Source organism: Tympanuchus pallidicinctus, unplaced genomic scaffold, assembly GCF_026119805.1.
Source record: "Tympanuchus pallidicinctus isolate F22 unplaced genomic scaffold, pur_lepc_1.0 scaffold16, whole genome shotgun sequence".
Taxonomy (NCBI): domain Eukaryota; kingdom Metazoa; phylum Chordata; class Aves; order Galliformes; family Phasianidae; genus Tympanuchus; species Tympanuchus pallidicinctus.
In genome coordinates this window covers 27,827,873-27,846,653 of record NW_026294679.1, presented here as the reverse complement: position 1 = coordinate 27,846,653, position 18,781 = coordinate 27,827,873, and the positions used below count along the sequence as shown (strand labels likewise).

Genomic DNA, 18,781 nt, shown 5'->3' with positions numbered 1-18,781 from the left:
CAAGCTTATTTTCTGTAACATGTATGCAAATTTAAAAAGCATATTTCCCAGACTAGCCACGTCCTTAGGGCCATAAAACATCCTGCACACTCTCAAACTAGTTCTGAAACCCAAGGAAGGAACATTCTATCACAAAAATTCAATCACAAAGGGAAAGCAAAACAAAAAAAAAAAATCTACAAATATGAGATATTAAAAAAGAGAAAAACAACCATCTTAGACTCCGTGGCTGAAACTCTAGTCACATCAGTAAGTGACAAAACAGATTCACTCTGAGATTTCAGTGGATTTCACACCAAGAGCAAATAAATTTTAAGCAAAGCAGCTAAAAATCCATCTCTTTCAAGCCAGATTTCAATTACTATTTCATAATCCATTTGAAATCAGATTATTCTTCAATAAAATATTGAAAAAATATCAGAAGAACCTAATGTACCTCAGCTGTACGAGCCTTACAACAGCTTCTATTAATCCGACAGACCATCTATGACTGACCATCAGTTCATACCCTTGCATGAATTAATATATGCAGATCATGTGTATCAAACAAATTCCACAGTCCAAAAGCAAGTGGACGTTGTAACTTAATTGTTACGATACACATAGTGGAATTTATACAAATATCTGTATTTAAAATTCACCAAGAAGAAAGTTCAAGAACTTTTCCTGGTGCCTTCATGTGTGTGTCAGGGAGATGGGCATTTGTTTTTACACTAAACTTTTTCCTGTAAAAAGTTCATGCTGGGAAAATATCAGTGCTTTTTGAAGCCAGCCATAATTACCATGTGAAGTTTCTAAACTTTCTTTTAGGCACCACACCCCAGGACCATAATTTAAGACAGAAAATAAACTCTACCATAGGGGGCTGAAAATACACCAGAAATTTGTATGTAGTCATACCTAACAGTATAATTAGATAGCCATGCCCTAGTTACAGGCCAGTTCTATGCTGTTCTGGCTTGAGGGCTAGCATAGCCAACCCCAGTAAAATAAGAAATAAAAGCCTGAATTAGTACCACAGTACTACAGCTTCTACAGTACTGCTATTGGCAGTACCTAACACTCCCAAAACTTAAGCACGAGAAGCCAATCAATTATACACAGATGTTGCTAGAAGTTTCAAATTATTAGTGTAATGTTAATAAAATCTGAACAGTCTTAAACAACTCATAAGTAAATATGAACAGTGTTTCTGTGAAAAAGGGATGAAAAACAAACAGTATTTTCATCAAGGCTGCCAGAATCCAGAGGTTGGCTAATTTATGTCAGCTGGGGGACTTCTACTACTCTCCATCCACTCCAGATGGAATGATGTCTGATTCAGATCAGTAATGTTTAGCAAAAAAAAAAAAAAAAAAAAAAAAGAACAGTAGTTCCTCTTATGTATTCCAGACATACAAATAGTCCAGCTCACCTGACAAACTACAGCCAGGTACCTACTTCAAAGATACTACGTTAGAACAAACTGACAAATGAAAATAAGTTTGTGTTCAAAAGGATCATGAGCAGATACAGACTAGAAACAAGGCAACAGAAGACAGATATTTGCTATGATCTTGCTTTTTCACTCTTAGGTTTAAAGATTGGTAAAAGATATTTAGCATTATAAGGATAAAGAAAATCCTGTTCTGACTTGAGGGCTAGCATAGCCAACCCCAGTAAAATAGGAAATCAAAGCCTGAATGAAATGGTGAGTGCTACCATGAAATTGCATGAGGATTGATCTATTTTGTTACAACTTGAGAATGAGGAAGACATGTATGTAAACAGTCTGTTTCAAGGCCATCTGTCTAGAAACAGAAATTCCTTAACAAGAAGTTTCAGAAATCTGTCAACTACAGAGGTGAGAAGAAACAGTTACCAAGTAAAAATAAATTAATTCTATTTCTAAAATATAGTTCAGCAATAGACAATAAAAAATTACAAATATTCAGGCTATACACAAATACATACTATGCTGTTCATTTCTGATGACTCATAACTTCCACATGGATGGACACTTCCAATAGGTTCCAGTCCCTCTTCATCCCACATATACGTGCCATCAGAGCTATCAGAAGGAGAAAGCTCAAAAGAGGACCCAGCTCTGTAATTCATCTCTGGAGAAATCACGCTCTCGGCAGTGTGCTTTGTGCTTTCACTGTTGTCATCCATTGCTTAAAGAAAACAAAAACAGCCAACAAAAAAAAACAATCAAAAACAATCAAATATTCCAAAATAAAGAAAGAAAAGCATGCATTATTCATGTTTTAGTATTTCCAAATCATATTCTAACAAATTCTAAACACAAGCATTATATATTATTAACACCACTCACCCCAGGAAGTAAAAAGTTCAGGCTGGACTGGAAGTTATAACTAAGAATCCTTTCAACCTACATCTTTGCTAACATTTTACAATGCAGTAATATATCCCTCAAGAAAACTCATCTTTCAGAATTCTGTATCTTTTTAACAAAGATTTTAATAAAGTGGGTTCAAAAGTTAAGTGCAAACTTTCAACTGTAAAGTCTTTCAACATAGATTTGTATCATGAAAGTCCATCAGGGATGTGAAAAAGACTTTAAAGTACCTTCTCTCTCTCTCTCATTGCCCTTAGGAGTTAATACAGCATGCCACTAGAAGAAAACCAGTAACACTCCAATTTTAAAAATTAACTAATTAAATAAGACACTCTGCACTTATTCCCACTACTTAAAGCAGTTACAGCTGTTCTCTCCCTATAGAGAGGAGAAAAAAGCAGAAACCACTAATCCAAAATAAGTGTATCTCAAAACAAGGCTAAGAGGAATTCCACCACCTTTCCATGAGAGTAGCTAAAGGAGCTACCATTAATTCTTATTCCAAAGAGCTCCTAAAAAAAAAGTCATGCTTGAAGAAGATGACTATCATGCAGAAGATGCACTGTGAGTACAGTTCTGTTATGAAAAAACAGAACGGTTAAACATATAAAGTAACTTAATAGCAATTACAGAATCTTCATTTTAGTACCAAAAATTTCAAATCAAATGCAACAAAGTATTTACCAGACACATTTATATCAAGCCAGTCATCAGCATTACAGCAAGATCCTTCACTTTCCTTGAGAGAAGCGAATGGCTCTATTGATGTTATGCTCCCGTGCTCTAACTCTTGAATGCAGCTCTCCTTCTGCTGTACTTGTATTGTTTTATTTGGATCTTCTAAATCTATGAAATCATCACTGAAGTCTTCACTCAAGTCATTTTTTTCAGAGGACGACAAAGAAGATATAGATATTTCGTCTCCATCATCGCTCATACACATGACACTTGATCCATGTTTTCCCATGCTTTCACGAAGGCCTTCAACAGATTCTGTTCTTTGAGCATTACTCTCCAAAATGCTATTTTTCTCAATTGTTCTATTTATATTTGTTGATATGTCAGAGTTCTCCACTATATACGTGTCAGAAGTTGTACTTTTGCCACCATCCACAATAATATTTCCAGCAAACCGCTGGCCCGTAGGCTTCAACAGAGAAGGCCGACTTAATCTGTATCCAAAAGAAGGTGCTGACCCAGATCCATTTGACAGCGAGGACTTCTTTGTGCAAGGAGATGATATACTAGAGTATGGCCTTGTAAATCCATACTTCACAGATTCATTTCCATTGGGTACATCCAACTGTCTTGCATTTCTTGACCACAGAGCTGACCTCTGAGATGTCCTAGCAGCTAGATTTTGACTATGATAAGGCCTTGTAAGATCCACAGCTTTATTAAAGGAATGTGACCTGGTTAACGATGCAGTGGGGAGGAAAGCATTCTGAATGGAATGTGAAAAACTTTGTGATCTTACCATTTTTTCACAGGAAGAAGACTTGCTATTGTCTGTAGAGTGTACAAGGCTTTCTCCTGAACTTGTCCTTGAGGCATTGGAATTTGCCCTAGGTCTCTGCAAACCTACCATTGGCCGATTACCATAAAATCCATTTAAGTGTGATTTTGGAGCACTGAGTCCAGAATATGAGGTCCTTCCTGACAGGGCACCTTTGGCGAATTTTGCTGAACTAGACAGTCCAGGCAAAGACTTTGGGTTTGATTCCTCAGTAGAAGATACAAACATATTGTTTTGCTTTGCTGTTTTTGACCCAACTGAAGCAGTATTGTTCAAACCCACCCTGAGCATATCATTACTCAATGCTCCTTGAGACTGAGAATACTTCTCAGAATCAATTAATTTGTCATTACAATTTTGTTTAGAGTTAGTCTCTCTCTCATTTTGATCATGAAGCTGATATTTACTTGATTTTCTCCAGTTGAAAGAGAAGGAAGACATGTTAACAGTGCCATTGTGCTTGCTGAAATTTTTGCCACCATTATTCCCTGCTAAATTAACAGCTGTCCCATTTGACGTCGGTTGCAATACGCTTCCTAAAGTTTTCGTTCCATATTTTGGTAGCCTGGAAACCAAGGATGTCCTGATTTGATTTTTTTCTTCCATGAGCTATTGGGTACATTGGTCCTCAGAGGGTGTATGAATCTAGGAAAAAGAAAGAATGTATTAGACCATCAGCAATAACACAAAACAATATAATTTCACGTGCATTCGCATCTATGTTTACTACATCCATGTGCTCAACTACACCGTAACTGTACAAAATAACTCACACTTTATGATATCCAGAGAAACAATAGTAGAGCAGCAGCTATTTGGCAGTAATATATTATTCAGTCGTCACTCCCCGCCACCTAGGCTTTTGTTGCCTAAATTGCCTATTCTTTCTCTTCCTCTATATCATTAAAGATAAGCTTTATAAAGGGTGCGCATTTTTAATCTACCGATTTGAATAGCTAACTGATTTTTTCAACGGTACTGCAGTTATTCAATTACATACTTAAGACTTCATATTTAAAAAAGAACAAATTGAAAACATAGCACAAACCTGTAGTCAACAATCTAAAACTTCTAAAGCTACATCCCAAAAACCGGACGAAAGCTATTCTTTTCAAAGTTATCTTTCCTAGCCAAGAATCTTCACACTGTACCCCTCATAGCATCGAGAGGAAAAGAGATTCTGACAGACACCACACATTCTCAAGTATGAACAAAAATAGTAGAAATATAATTAAAAGCCACCTGAAAAAATATTGTTTGCTATTTTAGGGATTGCCCTAGCTCTTCATTTCACATAGAAGATTCAAAGACACAGTTAAGAGTTAAGGGTGCTTTTGTTTTAACTTTTTAGCAAGAATAACAAAGTGATTCAGATTTCTGCCAGCAGAACCAGCACAGCCTATAGGAACTGCAGCTGGTGTAAAAATAACAAATGCACTGACCCCGAGAACAGAGCCCTGAAGATCATCTTCTGAAGAAAAATGTTTCTACTGAAGAAAGCTATTTACACCCTGAACCATCAGCAAAAAACAGAAAAAAAATCATCTTTGTCACCTGGGCATGACATGGAGGCAAAAGCTGCCTTCTAGCAAATGTTCTATGTACATTTCTCCTCCTTCCCACATGGATCTGTCCCCAGTATCTTCTCTTGAATTCTGTTTATGCCAGAATTTCCCAAGCACAAAGCTGCATTCATAGCCTTCCATTTAACAGCGACTTCTATCTCCACCAATTTTGTCAAAATACTTTGGACACAACTGTATCCCTGGTACTATAGAGTCTCAGAGTTCTGAGTTCCAGAAATTCACTGTGTGATACAAATCTTTGCTTTCATTTGATGACAATCAAGTGGCTGATCATTTTTTTTCCCCAACTTCTATGTTACAAGACAGAAAAGAAAAAAAAAAAAAAAAAAAAAAATCACTGATCATCCATCAGCATTTTCTTTTTCCATATTCCCATTCAGGATGAAGATCCCTAGGCATTTTTCATCTTCATATGGAATCTGACACCAATTTTGGTTGCCTTTTTGTTCCCATAAAAAATTACAGGATAGCAACTGCATGCAGTATTCAAGTTAACACGTTTCTTGGGAGGATTGGCTGACATGCCTGAAGGCTGTGCTGCCTTTCAGTGAGACCTGGACAGACTGGAGAGCTGGGCAGAAAAAAACCGGATGAGGTTTAACAAAAGCAAGCGTAGAGTCTTGCATCTGGGGAGGAATAATTGCATGCACCAGTACAGGTTGGGGGATGAGCTGCTGGAGGGGAGCTCTGCGGAGAGGGACCTGGGTGTCCTGGTGGATGACAGGTTGGCCATGAGCCAGCAGTGTGCCCTTGTGGCCAAGAGGGCCAATGGCATCCTGGGGTGCATTAAAAAGAGTGTGGCCAGCAGGTCGAGGGAGGTGATCCTCCCCCTCTATTCTGCCCTGGTAAGGCCTCATCTGGAGTGCTGCGTCCAATTCTGGGCTCCCCAGTACAAAAAAGACAGGGATCTCTTGGAAAGAGTCCAGCGGAGGGCCACAAAGATGGTGAGGGGCCTGGAGCATTTCTCCTATGAAGAAAGGCTGAGTGAACTGGGTCTGTTCAGCCTTGAGAAAAGAAGACTGAGAGGGGACCTGATCCAGGTCTATAAATATCTAAGGTGTGGGGGGCAGAATGGCGAGGACGGACTCTTTTCAGTGGTGAATGGAGACAGGACAAGGGGAAACGGCTGGAAACTGCAGCATGGGAAGTTCTGCGCAAATGTGCGCAAGAACTTCTTTACAGTGAGGTGACGGAGCACTGGAACAGGCTGCCCAGGGAGGTGGTGGAGTCTCCTTCTCTGGAGATGTTCAAGAGCTGCCTGGATGCCGACCTGTGCGACCTGCTGTAGGGAACCTGCTTTGGCAGGGGGGTTGGACTCGATGATCTCTGGAGGTCCCTTCCAACCCCTACAATTCTGTGATTCCGTGATTTTTTGGCATGAATGAATTGATTTCTGTGCAGAGATGCACGAACACTTAAAACCTACCCCCATGTCCTGAGATAAAGATATTTACAGCATTTATTCCTTTCCTTATATGCGTGACTTTTGCTCCCTGGCCCCTTGGAAATATTGCACTACCATCTTCACCAAAAATGTGTTAGGACAATGTCATTTTGTCTACTTAATACAGCTTCATAAAATAAAATCCCAGTATCTTTGCCGTAACAATTCTTGGCTTGAGAGTTTCCATCTTGCTTTAATACTTCCACACTTAAACACATATTCATTCTACTATTTGTGCAGATAACTATATCTGTATCAACCTTTTGCACAGCAATACAATACAAAGAATTTGCCTAACTGTTATTATTATTATCATTGAAGCCTATTTAGACAGTAAGGACAGACAAAGTCTCCAAGTTTCAATGCTGCATATCAACACAAAGTTTACTCTTACATTAAACACTGTATTAGCAAAATGAGGTTTCTGTTGTAGAAGACAGCTGTGAAAGAATATGTTGCTTTTGCTACCCTGATTTTATTTATCAGTCAGTTCCACCCACTGGTCTGACAAGGTTACCACCACAGAATTCTGTTCATTCTTACTCTATTCCCATAAACTATTATCTGTGTTTGACTTTTCACAAACCGCTGGCAGGACTGAAAAACACCGAAGTTCTTAAACCACAGCAAACACACTGATAAAAAAAACACACAGCAAGTACTGCTATACTTGAGGGACAGGAAATACCCTATGTAACCACAGTAAGCATTAGCTCGCAGGGACTCACTCCCCAAGCTGCAAGACCTCAATAAGAAACACACCAGATAAAATCAAAGTGGCATTAAAATCAGGCACCCCCCAGGATTCTGTAAATGAATAGGATGCCCCAGAGCTCTGCTTCTGAAAGTAGGTCTAACTAAAAAGATATTAAAAGAAACATACTCAGAAACCACAGCTTCTTAAGGGCTCCTAATGCGATGAAAACGTCAGGATCCACATCCTGCAACAGGTAGCATACACCTATTTAGAACACACCCATATACGCATTTGAGTGGATAGTGACAGGATGGGGGGGGAATGGTTTTAAACTGAGCCAGGGGAGGTTTAGGTTAGATATTAGGAGGAAGTTTTTCATACAGAGGGCAGTGACACACTGGAACAGGTTGCCCAAAGAGGTTATGGATGCCCCATCCCTGCAGGCATTCAAGGCCAGGTGGATGTGGCTCTGGGCAGCCTGGTCTGCTGGTTGGCAACCCTGCACATAGCAGGGGATTGAAACCAGATGATTACTGTCGTCCTTTTCAACCCAGGCCATTCTGTGATATTCTCTGATAGAAACACAGATCCCCAGTTTTCAAACATTAAGTGAATTCTCACACACTGAAGACATAACCCACACTGAGTTGTACAAACATACAAGCCTCATTCACAGCAACAGTTTAATTTTATACTGAATTTAAGCATCACATAACCAATCTATGAACTAGTAAAACACCATATATTTCTAGATGTGCTCAACACAGCACGTAGCACATGATAAAATCCTACTGTACTGTGCAACTGTGGAAGTTGGTCTGAGAGTCACTCTGCAGATTGTACCTTAGTATGACCTAGCCAACCTGTTTTCTATACATTTAAAGAAAATATACAGAGTCATTCACAAGGTACATCACCACTCCTGAGGTGACACAATGATCACCATTTTATGGTAAGAGAAGGCACTTAAAGCATCTCACTCATGTGTCCGTACCCACAAAAAAAGCAGCCTGCCTACAGTGTACCCTGCATACCTTATCAAAATGAAATATCAAAATCAAACATCAACCTCCAAGATTAATGCCACATACATGTCAATAAAGTACATTATAATTATTTAAAGTAACATCATGCACATTATCCTTAATGTCATGAAGTGCTGACTGACAGCAAGCAACATAACACAGAGCCATCAAAAGGTACCCAAGTGTGACAAAAAAAAAAAGCTCCATTCTTGTAAAGAAATCTTCAAAATCAAGAAAGTTAAACTAGAAAGCTGTTTTCATGCTGTATGGCTAAATCCCTTTTGACATCTGTCTACCATCTCTCAGGTGACCATAAAATTTAAATGAGGCCAGTTAATGATATTACTTTAATCCTCCAACAACTGCTGCAAATTAAATTCAAACACTGCTCAGTTCTCTCAGAAGGGTGTTGTTCATTTATCCTTAATTGGGAAAAGAGAAAATATTATCTTCAGGAAAACTGTACTGATTGCTTAAAACACCTCAGATAATTAAATTAAATACAACAAATACATGCTTATGTTTTATTATCTACATAGCTATAACTACTGTCACATTTTCTATTACTGGTCTCATTTGTTTGGTTGAAGTACAAATGCCATCAAAATAAAACTTAACAGCACACTCAGGCAGATGTTATTTTAAGGCAAATAGAAAGCAACAAAATCTAGAAGTTTTTTTCCCAAGTTCTCTCTCAAATTTCCTCAATTTCAACTTACATTTACTACTAAAGGTTCCATTCACAAGCAGCACAGTACCTGCGAGTTACAGTTTGTTTTCTGCATTCCACAAAATTCAGGTTCATTACAATCTCCATTGTGTTCCTATGTATCTTAAAAAACTCAACATACTTTTAGATTTGAGCAATCTATGGATTTTTTCTTAAATTAACATTTGAACAAACAAGCCTTACACATTTTGCCCTGGGAAATGCTTTATCCCACAAGTCTAATCAGGAGTTAAACTAATTATGAAGAGCGTAGGCATACATAATAATCCAGGGAAAAGGAATTAAGATCTACAAACCTTCCAAACCAACTGAAAAAGGTGCTATATCCCTATTTTCAAGGATATTTAAGATTCTGGTGATAAGAAAGGATATTCATTTTTACTTTCCTTGGCATTTTCCAAGTAGGATTATGTTTCTCAAGGCAAGATCTTCTGACACAAGCTTCAACTACCACAACACCTATAGTCTCTGCTTCAAGAGCCTCAAAAAGAGTTTCCTATATACAATTGTCTCTGCAAAGTTTGGTTTTGCATCTGAGACTCCACCCTACACATTCTAGATTGAATCTTACACATAAGAGGCAAACAAAGTTTATGTAAGCGCTACTCTGAAAGTAATATCTACTACTTCATTATGTTGGCTCATGACATCAGAGATGGATGCTGGTGGCACAGCAGTAGAGGTTGAACCTTCCCACCAACATTCCACTCCATGATGTTGTGTCACAGATGGCAGGGTCTGACATGGAAGTGAGAATGAAGCACAGGTGTGTCACTGAACAGTAAAAAATGCAGTAGAAACTGCACTCAGTGACATTCATTGACAGTGGCTGAACACTTATGGAGACCAAGCAGTGAATGTGAGCACAGTGAGGCAGCAGATGGTGCATTTCACCAGTGGCAGCAGTGGGTCACCTCCGTTGGTGCAGATAAGGCTCTCGTTCATCACAGGCAAAAATTCACAGTGAATGGCAGTAAACATGCAGAAAAATAGACTTCTGTAGCTGAGAATTTGCTCTATCACATAGTGCTATTGCGCTCTTTGCATCTGTTGTAGTTTCCACGTAAATAATTGGAAGACATTACTTTCAGAGCAATCTATACACATTTTCATCTTTGACAGTTTAAGAATACTGCTGTCCCTATAGCCCATGCCAGAGAGCTAATAGCAGTCTGAAGTTCCAAACAGCCACTGGTGGGACCAAACCTCCTCTTACTGTCGTAACAGTGTGAAATAAGGAGCTGCAGGATGAAATGCAGACAGCAGATTGGTGACAGACAAGCAATCCCACAGAACTACCACTATGCCAACAGTTTTCAATGTAGCTTTTGCCAATCCTGCAAATTTTAAGTAGAAAAAATAAAGAGATTATCAAGTGTCTAACTTAAAATGCTTTTATTTGAGCAACTTCCTTACCAGCATGAACAAGTTTTTCATGATGCTAGAAACAAACAAGCTCAAAGGGAAGGATGGTGTTAGAAACCCTCCTCAACATCTCCTCATTACTTTCAGATAACAGAAGCAGCACTTTCCTGCAGCCTACAAGAAGCTGACAGCTGCTGCAGTACACAAGCTTCCTTACTCATCCAGAAACATTATGTTCAATAGTGTTCACATATGGCAAACACCAAGTGCAGATCAGTCAGTTTTGTTTGATACTTGGTTTGGGCAGTCTGACAGAACAACTACAACGAAGCTCAGCAGCATTAATTGCATTTCTACCACTATAATTTGGATGTTACAGAAGTCAGAAGTTTAGTAATTACATGCGCCAACCCTGACCTTACACTCCTATTACTTCTCCAGAAAGCCTAAAAATTAAGAGACTGCTTAATTCACTAGATTGGCTCAGTGACAGCTGATCTGAAACAACAGTTTATCCAAATCCATCTATGTATTTCAAGCACCAAGAATGCGGCAAGGCAACTTCCAGGGACCTTCATTCTTTTTCCTAGAAAACAAAAGCAGATTTCTACCCATGAAAACAATACAGATAGAAAGGTATAAATGAAATAAAGGTATTTCATCCACGGAAACCTTAATTATCTCTTCTAGTGAAAAGCTTCCTCAGCCACACCACTACACTAGAGCTGAAGAAAAACGAAGAACAGAGGAACTGTTCACCAACACCCAGGTAGCATGGAAAATGAGTGAAACATACCCCTAATAACTGAAAGGCAAATAGAAAGTAACAAATGGATATCTTGAGGCAGGCCAAATCTACCACCTTAAATAACAGTTACATCTGTTTTCTGCACCATGCTTATAAAAGCAGAGCCCAGTTGAAAACAGGCACACAAGACCAGATATTCAAAATGCTGTGAAATGCATTCAAGATATGCTTTCAAGATAGCTGCTCCTAACATCTCAGGGCTTTTCATTACAACTACGATGCCCTCTGAACCAAAAAATAATTGTCCATCTGAAAAAGATTGTATTGCACTTCAATTATTTCCTGGATCTAGATACATGGTTTTCTTTGTGAATTTTTCTTTGTGAGTATTTCAACTGCATACACTGTGCGTGGCTTATGGAAACAACCTCTGTGTTCTTGTTTTAATACATCAACCTTTATATCGACTCATACATATTCAGGACACACAAAGAATACAGATCTTCTGACCACACGTTTAGCAATGCCTTCGTTTCTGAGTGCAAAGTATGTCAGCTTAAGGACTGTTTTACTTAAAAGTAACATTAAAAATATGTACTATGTATGAATTGATTGATCAAAGTAGGGAGGTGCTGAATGACATGTCAGGAAAAAAAAAACACAGGGAGGCCCTCACAATAGAAAGAAAGAAGCGTCCTTAGGAACTACTTTGGAACACTGCAGGATGGGTAGCACAGCCAATAGTCAGCTTCCAGTTTTGAGGGAACTCATGAGAGCTGAACAGCCTGAAAGAAACCAGCAGAAAATCTGGCCAGCAAACACCTGCACTGAGCAGGATAAAGCCTGGATTGTCTGAAGAATTAAAAAAACTATGAATCCTAAGAAAATCATTCAAGCCATATGGATTAAACTAGGAGAATACAAATAAAAGTCTTGATGGTAGAGAGACTGAACTTCTGAGTATTTAAAGGTATTGCACGTTCCATAGCGTTATTTACCCTGAAGATTACCATCAGTTTTGCTGAAAAAGGCATTTTCTGTAAACTTCAAGGTTTATCTACACTGTAGGCATATCCTCCAAGCCTTCTTTCCTCCCCTTGTATTCAGCCTGAAGCACCACTACTCTTGAATCGAATACCAATGCTTCACAAGGGCATCCATGAATTTTTGGCATCTCCCTTTACAGCGCCAAGCTGGATGGCGATTCATATCAGCATTCCTGACAGCTGGTGCTTTGAGAGTACTGCGATTAAAGCATGGTAAGAAATTCCAAGACATTTAATGCTCTTCTGCCTTTTTTATGTGTTTAAAGTTCTATGATTTCCTTTTCCAGGCTTCAAGGAACTAAGTCCTTTTCTATTCTTCCTCCACCATCCTAAAGTACACTGATGTTCCAATGACATGGAAAGTTCATTCTGGGAACCCAAGCTGCTGTTGAGCTGAATTTCAACTCCAGTTGGTCCGAACACACTAAGCCAAAGAATATAAAGAGAGGATGATAACACAGAGATGAAAAGAGAACAAGACATCATAAAAAGACTTATTTTTTCTTTATAAAGTTGAACAATATCACCAATCAATACAGCAAAAAGATATTTCTAAAGACTGCATCCCTTGCAGTCATTAGAAATAAGCGTTACTGTTACTTAGAATACTGTTTCTTAACATTTAGTATGGCTAGAGGACATAAAATCTTACCAGATTAAAGAGTAAAGGAAACAGAAAAATGCTGCTCTGCTTTTGTAGGATAAAGCTACTAGAATACTTACAGAATCAAAGAACTCCATTCACATCCCTCAGAGCCACACACACAACTCACTGTTATTAATGCTACCGACATTGAACATCAGGCACCTCAAGGGAAGGGGAAGAGGGGATGCTAATTGGTATTTGGCCAGCAATGTTTAGTTTGTATTATTCTGCCCACCTGTGCTTTGCATAATAGGAAAACAGAAATTAAACATTCTCAAAAATAAAAAAAAAACATTGTAATAAAAAAAGACCAAACTAGGATTTGCATTATCATATGACCTTTAGAACTTGAAATAGAAAAAAAAAATCAAGTTTCAATTAAAAGGAAGAACTTGGTGGGGTTTCTCAAAGAGGTAATTCTGTGCTGATTTTCAGCAGTCTTACACAAATGACTACTGAGGTGAAGGGCAGGGAAGGTCTAGAAGCTCAGGAGCAGCTTCAGGACAAAAATACTAAAGGTGAAACTGAGAAAGGAGAATGTTCTACTCCCAAAAACATTTCAGGGTCCGAACAAGAATAGAAGAAATAGATCCAAAATTAACGCATTTCACTCCAATTCCATTTTAATGTTCTTTTTGAATGGAAGAATACAAGTTACTACAGTTCATTCATAACTGAGAAGTGAAATCCAGTGAGATTAGCCTTTTTCTACACTGGTGGCTGGCAGAGTGCTCTCAGGGGCAGGGGCCACTGAGCAACCAGAACCAAGTGCTGCAGAGGCACAACACTGCTCTGAAGCTGCCAGCTACGCGATGCGTCAACACAGAGTAATCAGCTCCCCTGCTTTGTAAGCTCTACTCCTCCACTCACAGCAGAGGTGAAACATCATTGTAAGCTAACTTGTTTTGTCAAAATTCTTAGCAACTCCTTCGGTAAGAACTACAGATGGCTTAGACAGACTGATGTAAGGTTTTCAATGAGTTTAGGTATTCTTTCAAACATTCGTCACTCATGACTGGTACACCTAACTGCAATGGAAAAACACTCATGCTAGAAGGAATTAAAATACACTGATTACTTTGTCACATACCAAGAAATAGACTTCGTGAACAGAACCTCCACAACAGACTCAGCCCTTGTGAATGAGTCATGTAGATCACACTTCTTAAGCAGGGCAGCTTACATTTCAACAAGGATTTTGAAAACAATACGTGTTTTGATGTACAGATATAAAGGGTCTTTATTTGTCTCAATTCATTAATGACATTACTCAGTTCAAATTGATACCAAATTTGCAAGGACAATAAACACAAGGGAGAAAAGCAAGCTATGAAGAGATATGCACCATCTGTCTGCCATACAGATAGAATGCCCTGGAACCTAAAGACAAAAGCCCTACTGCTACAAAAAGTTAGGCCATCCCATTATGTAAGCAGCACCGCAACCACAAAACACACCTCTATCTAAGTCACTCTTTTATGCTGTCTTAACACTTCCTTGTATTTGGAAAGACCTCTATCCTGGAAGGTAATCATAAGGTGAGGGGGTGTGAATGAAAGACAGAACTGCATTTCAAAAAAGATTTAAGCTATTATCACTGATTATGTCATAAAGGCTAATCAAGTTTTATTCTGTAGTTAAGATTGACTGAGCAATGCCAAACAGAGCCCACAGTCCAGAATAAAAGGTTTCTAGAAGCAAAATGTTTACTCTCAAAGACTTGGTGATTTTTTCCAACATCAAATAATTGATGTCCTAAACACATATATTAATAAGCATATTGATTTAAGCAAAAAGTTACACTCATGAAGAGGAGCATCACTTCTGCATCAGAACTATCCCATCACCCAATGAATCAAACACAGCCACTCTTTCCTCCAACTCTGCTATGAGAGATTTTTTTCCACCATTGCCTCAGTATCAAACTGAAGAATCTGCTTCACATCAAACTTCTCTGCTACTTGTTTAGTAATGCTACCCGAGGAAGGCTTTCCCCCTGCTGATAACAGGCAAGCTGGTAAAAACTTTGACTGTAACTGATTACAAATAGAAACAGCCACCTTGCCTATTCTCCTCTTCTAATTCACTCATTTATGTGATGAAACTACACCAAATAAGGACACTGAATCGTCTTAAGCTAAAGCCCTATTTGATTGTACAAACTGATACTGCTTAATATATTTTTAATTTATTATACAATGGAGGCCCTGCATCAATACCAGCATCAACCGTACCTGAGCACTTTGCCCATGTACCTATCTTAAGTCAACAGTTCCCATCAGTTTCAACCTCCTAACTAAGCTCTACTTACCATCAATACATAAGCCTTTCCCTCCTCCCAACTGATGCATGTTCTTCCTCCTATTGGTATTTAAATAAGCCCGCTTGTTAGAGGTTAAGCTGAATAACATGTATAGATACTTGAGACTACATGCAGTTTATAGTCATTATAATGATACTATATATAGACTGAGATAAGCCTGAGGTTCAGGGATGAAAAGTGAACAAGACTACATAAGGTAAAACAGCAGCCAGATAGATGAAAATTCTATTAATTTCATTTCTTCTAGCTGCCAATGCTATTTTAAACTAATCTAGTTTTTATCTGAAGATCATGGCCTCGAAAAAACAAAGTATCAAACTGTGGCTACAGACTTTTAGAAACAGATACATATTCCTAAATCAGACACTACTGCATTAAAAAAAAAAAAAACAACAACAACACAACACTAAATATGGGAACAACAGAGGAAATCTTTAAAACTTCTCTCATGAAAGAAAGCAAACTGTGAGAGCTTGAAATAGTAAACAAACGCTTGTATTTCTCTGGGTTTGGATCCCAGCAATTCAGAGCTCTAGTTTCAATTCTCCAGCTCATCCATCCAGTTCCAGCAGTTAAACTTATTTTAAAGACCATGAATAAGAAAATACTGTCTCCCATGTTAGTCTCAAAACAATGCACCAGGAAAAAGAAGAACAGAGCAAGCAAATAATATGACTTCAACTATTTCTAGTTCATAGGATTTGTTGAATTTGATATATTTAGATTCAGAACTCTCTGCAGATCTCTCCTCCACAATCCTGCCCAACCTGTCCTCGAGCCTCCAACCTTATTCTATCTATGACTGCCTTTAGAGTTCCTGAGCACTGCTGCTAACTCTTAGAAAGGTTAATTTGACAGAGCTTACTTCTCATATAGGAGGATACTGCAAACAGGCAGGGTCATATTTGTCCTTCCTTTAAGAGACTTGATTTTTGTGTCTTTACAAGAAGTGGTCCCTCTTCCAAGGCTGGAAATCCTGAAAGGTCATCAAACCTCCTCTAACCATCCTTTTACACTTCTCCTACCAAAATACTTTCTCTGAAGACTTAAATATGCCAACATACAGCTCGTGCAGAGGGGACTATGACTACGCTGCTACCCAGGTTACTTGAAACTACAGGAATCTTCATACATACTCCAGTCCAACACTACTGTAAAATAAATAAATAAATAAAAAACCCTACATTACAAGAACTGGCCACTGACTTCTGCCCTCATTATCACCAAACAAACCAGTTAAGAGGATCCATTTGTTTCGTATGTTCTTCCAAGATGATAGTAGACTGCTTGCATTTTCTGCTATCGTATTTATTTGACTTCTCTTCAAAATCCATGCTTAATCAAAAATGCTGCAGCCATATCAGCTGCATAGCTTTCAGTTGAAACCTGCTAATTTCTAAACCAAAGTGATTTTCAAAGCGCCGCTGGAATTTCATTAGTGCTGAGCAGTTGTAGTAATCACATCATAGACAGAAGCTCCAAATCAGCTCCCCACCTCAAAAACAAACTCCGAAAAATATTCCAGAACAAACAACTTAGCAAGTCTGCTAAAGAATTAAAAAATAACATATTTTTAGCCACAGGCTAACTAACAGCCTTCTGTAAGTATTTGCACATTTTCTTACTGATTTTACAATACACAGATTTGAATGTTCCCATCAAGGTCAGCTTTTAAACACGAAGAAGCTGCAGATACTTGTTATACTTTCATCCAATCAGAACCGAAAAGTAAAACTGTTTCTCTAACAAACTGAATGAAGTAGACATGCGGAACATAAATAACTCAACATGAATACTGACAGCTTGACCAAAGCAGCCATTTCTCCCATATCAGCTTACTAATTTGCAGAGATGTCACCTGTACTCACATTTTACTTGAACTTATAGGGCGTGGGGACACGTGATTAGTTTTGTTTACTCAACGCCTCAATTCATCTGTGGTACAGCGCTATTTTTATACAAACCATCTCAGAGCACATTCACAACTGCAAGATTTACATGAGATTGAGGCATTGTTTTGTGCTTTTTTTTAATTATCATCTGTTTCCTGACTGACGAATGCTCCTTTCCTCACATCTCCTGCTACTAACAACAGCACCTTTGGCCTCCCAAGCTTAAACCTATGCAAATTTGCCTTGGTGAGATGCATATTAGCTGGGAGCAAGCACTCATCAAAAATATTGATTAACTATGTAATAGTATAACTATATAAAGTTCTTCTTATTGTGTTCCTATGATTAATATGATTCACAAATTGAAACTAAGTATCACACAAATTCATAGACTATTGAGAATCTTTGTATCTATACAGAGCCCAAACCACACACATTATTTCTGAGCCAAGAGAACCCAGGATATTCAGGACATTCTCCCATGATGTTAAACTTAACTTATGCTGTCACAAGCAATCTGAGCCAATGAAGCTTAAAACATAGGAGTTCTTTTGCAATTCAGAAATTGTTTGCAATTTAAGGGTTCTTCCAGACCCCAAACTTGTTCAACCACCACATAAAAGTAAAAGAGTTGTCTTCCTCTGGCTAAAAAACTAGGCACTCCAAGCAGAGCAAGCACTGCCAACAGTAACCATACTTCCTCTTCAATCAAACCCATTAAAATGTACTCTGCAGATCACTACCTCAAATCATCACAGAGACTAAGAGCTCACGAAAATCCCAACAAACTGTACTGTGAAAAAGGCATTTCACTGAGACCTCGTGTCACAAGTTCCCCATATAATCAAAGAAAAACACTCCCCAGTCCCAGCAGTCCTGTCTCACTATACAATACAGTCAACAGAAGTGTTCCAGCTAAGTCCTCCCCTTTAGAACAGAGGGAAAGTAGCTAGAAAGTAAAATCCAGATCTCTAAGGCTCTGGGAATCAAGCTGCTTTAGACTGAGAATAGTACAGTATGCTCAGAACATCCTCAAAACTGCATCTAACTTGATAGAAGTTCAGAAGCAAGCTTCAATATGCGTCCCAGAAGTAGGAAGAAATACAGAGACCCACACTGACTAGCTCAGCTTCACCTTCGGAATGATTAGTTTAACGCTGTTTCGATCTTACTTTAACATACACGCATTTACACAGAGATTTACATAAGCCTTTGTATCGCTTCAGTTGAATCACAATACAGGATTTTAAACCTAATTATCACAACCACCATTAGTATTTTCATCTTGTTAGCATCCTTGTTGGCAAATAATTTAATCCTTCTTGAAAGCTTCTAATTAAGGGATGGCACTGCTGTTTACAATTTGCAACAGTGGCAAAAAGAAAACAACACAACCACACCTGTAACTGTAACCTTTCACTC

At 38.4% G+C, this 18,781-nt stretch overlaps 1 protein-coding gene across 3 annotated transcripts in view; it reads right to left on the bottom strand.

Moving 5' to 3' along the window:
* Positions 1–18,781, bottom strand: part of CCSER2 (coiled-coil serine rich protein 2) — a 70,935-nt gene that overhangs the window by 50,471 nt on the left and 1,683 nt on the right. For all 3 annotated transcript variants that reach the window (XM_052677972.1, XM_052677973.1, XM_052677971.1), the window contains exons 2-3: positions 3,026–4,502; positions 1,954–2,156 (exon numbers count right to left, since the gene is read on the bottom strand). In XM_052677972.1, coding sequence (XP_052533932.1) covers positions 1,954–2,156; positions 3,026–4,463 — 1,641 coding nt within the window. In that variant the 5' untranslated portion in view covers positions 4,464–4,502. The remainder of the gene's footprint in view (positions 1–1,953; positions 2,157–3,025; positions 4,503–18,781) is intronic.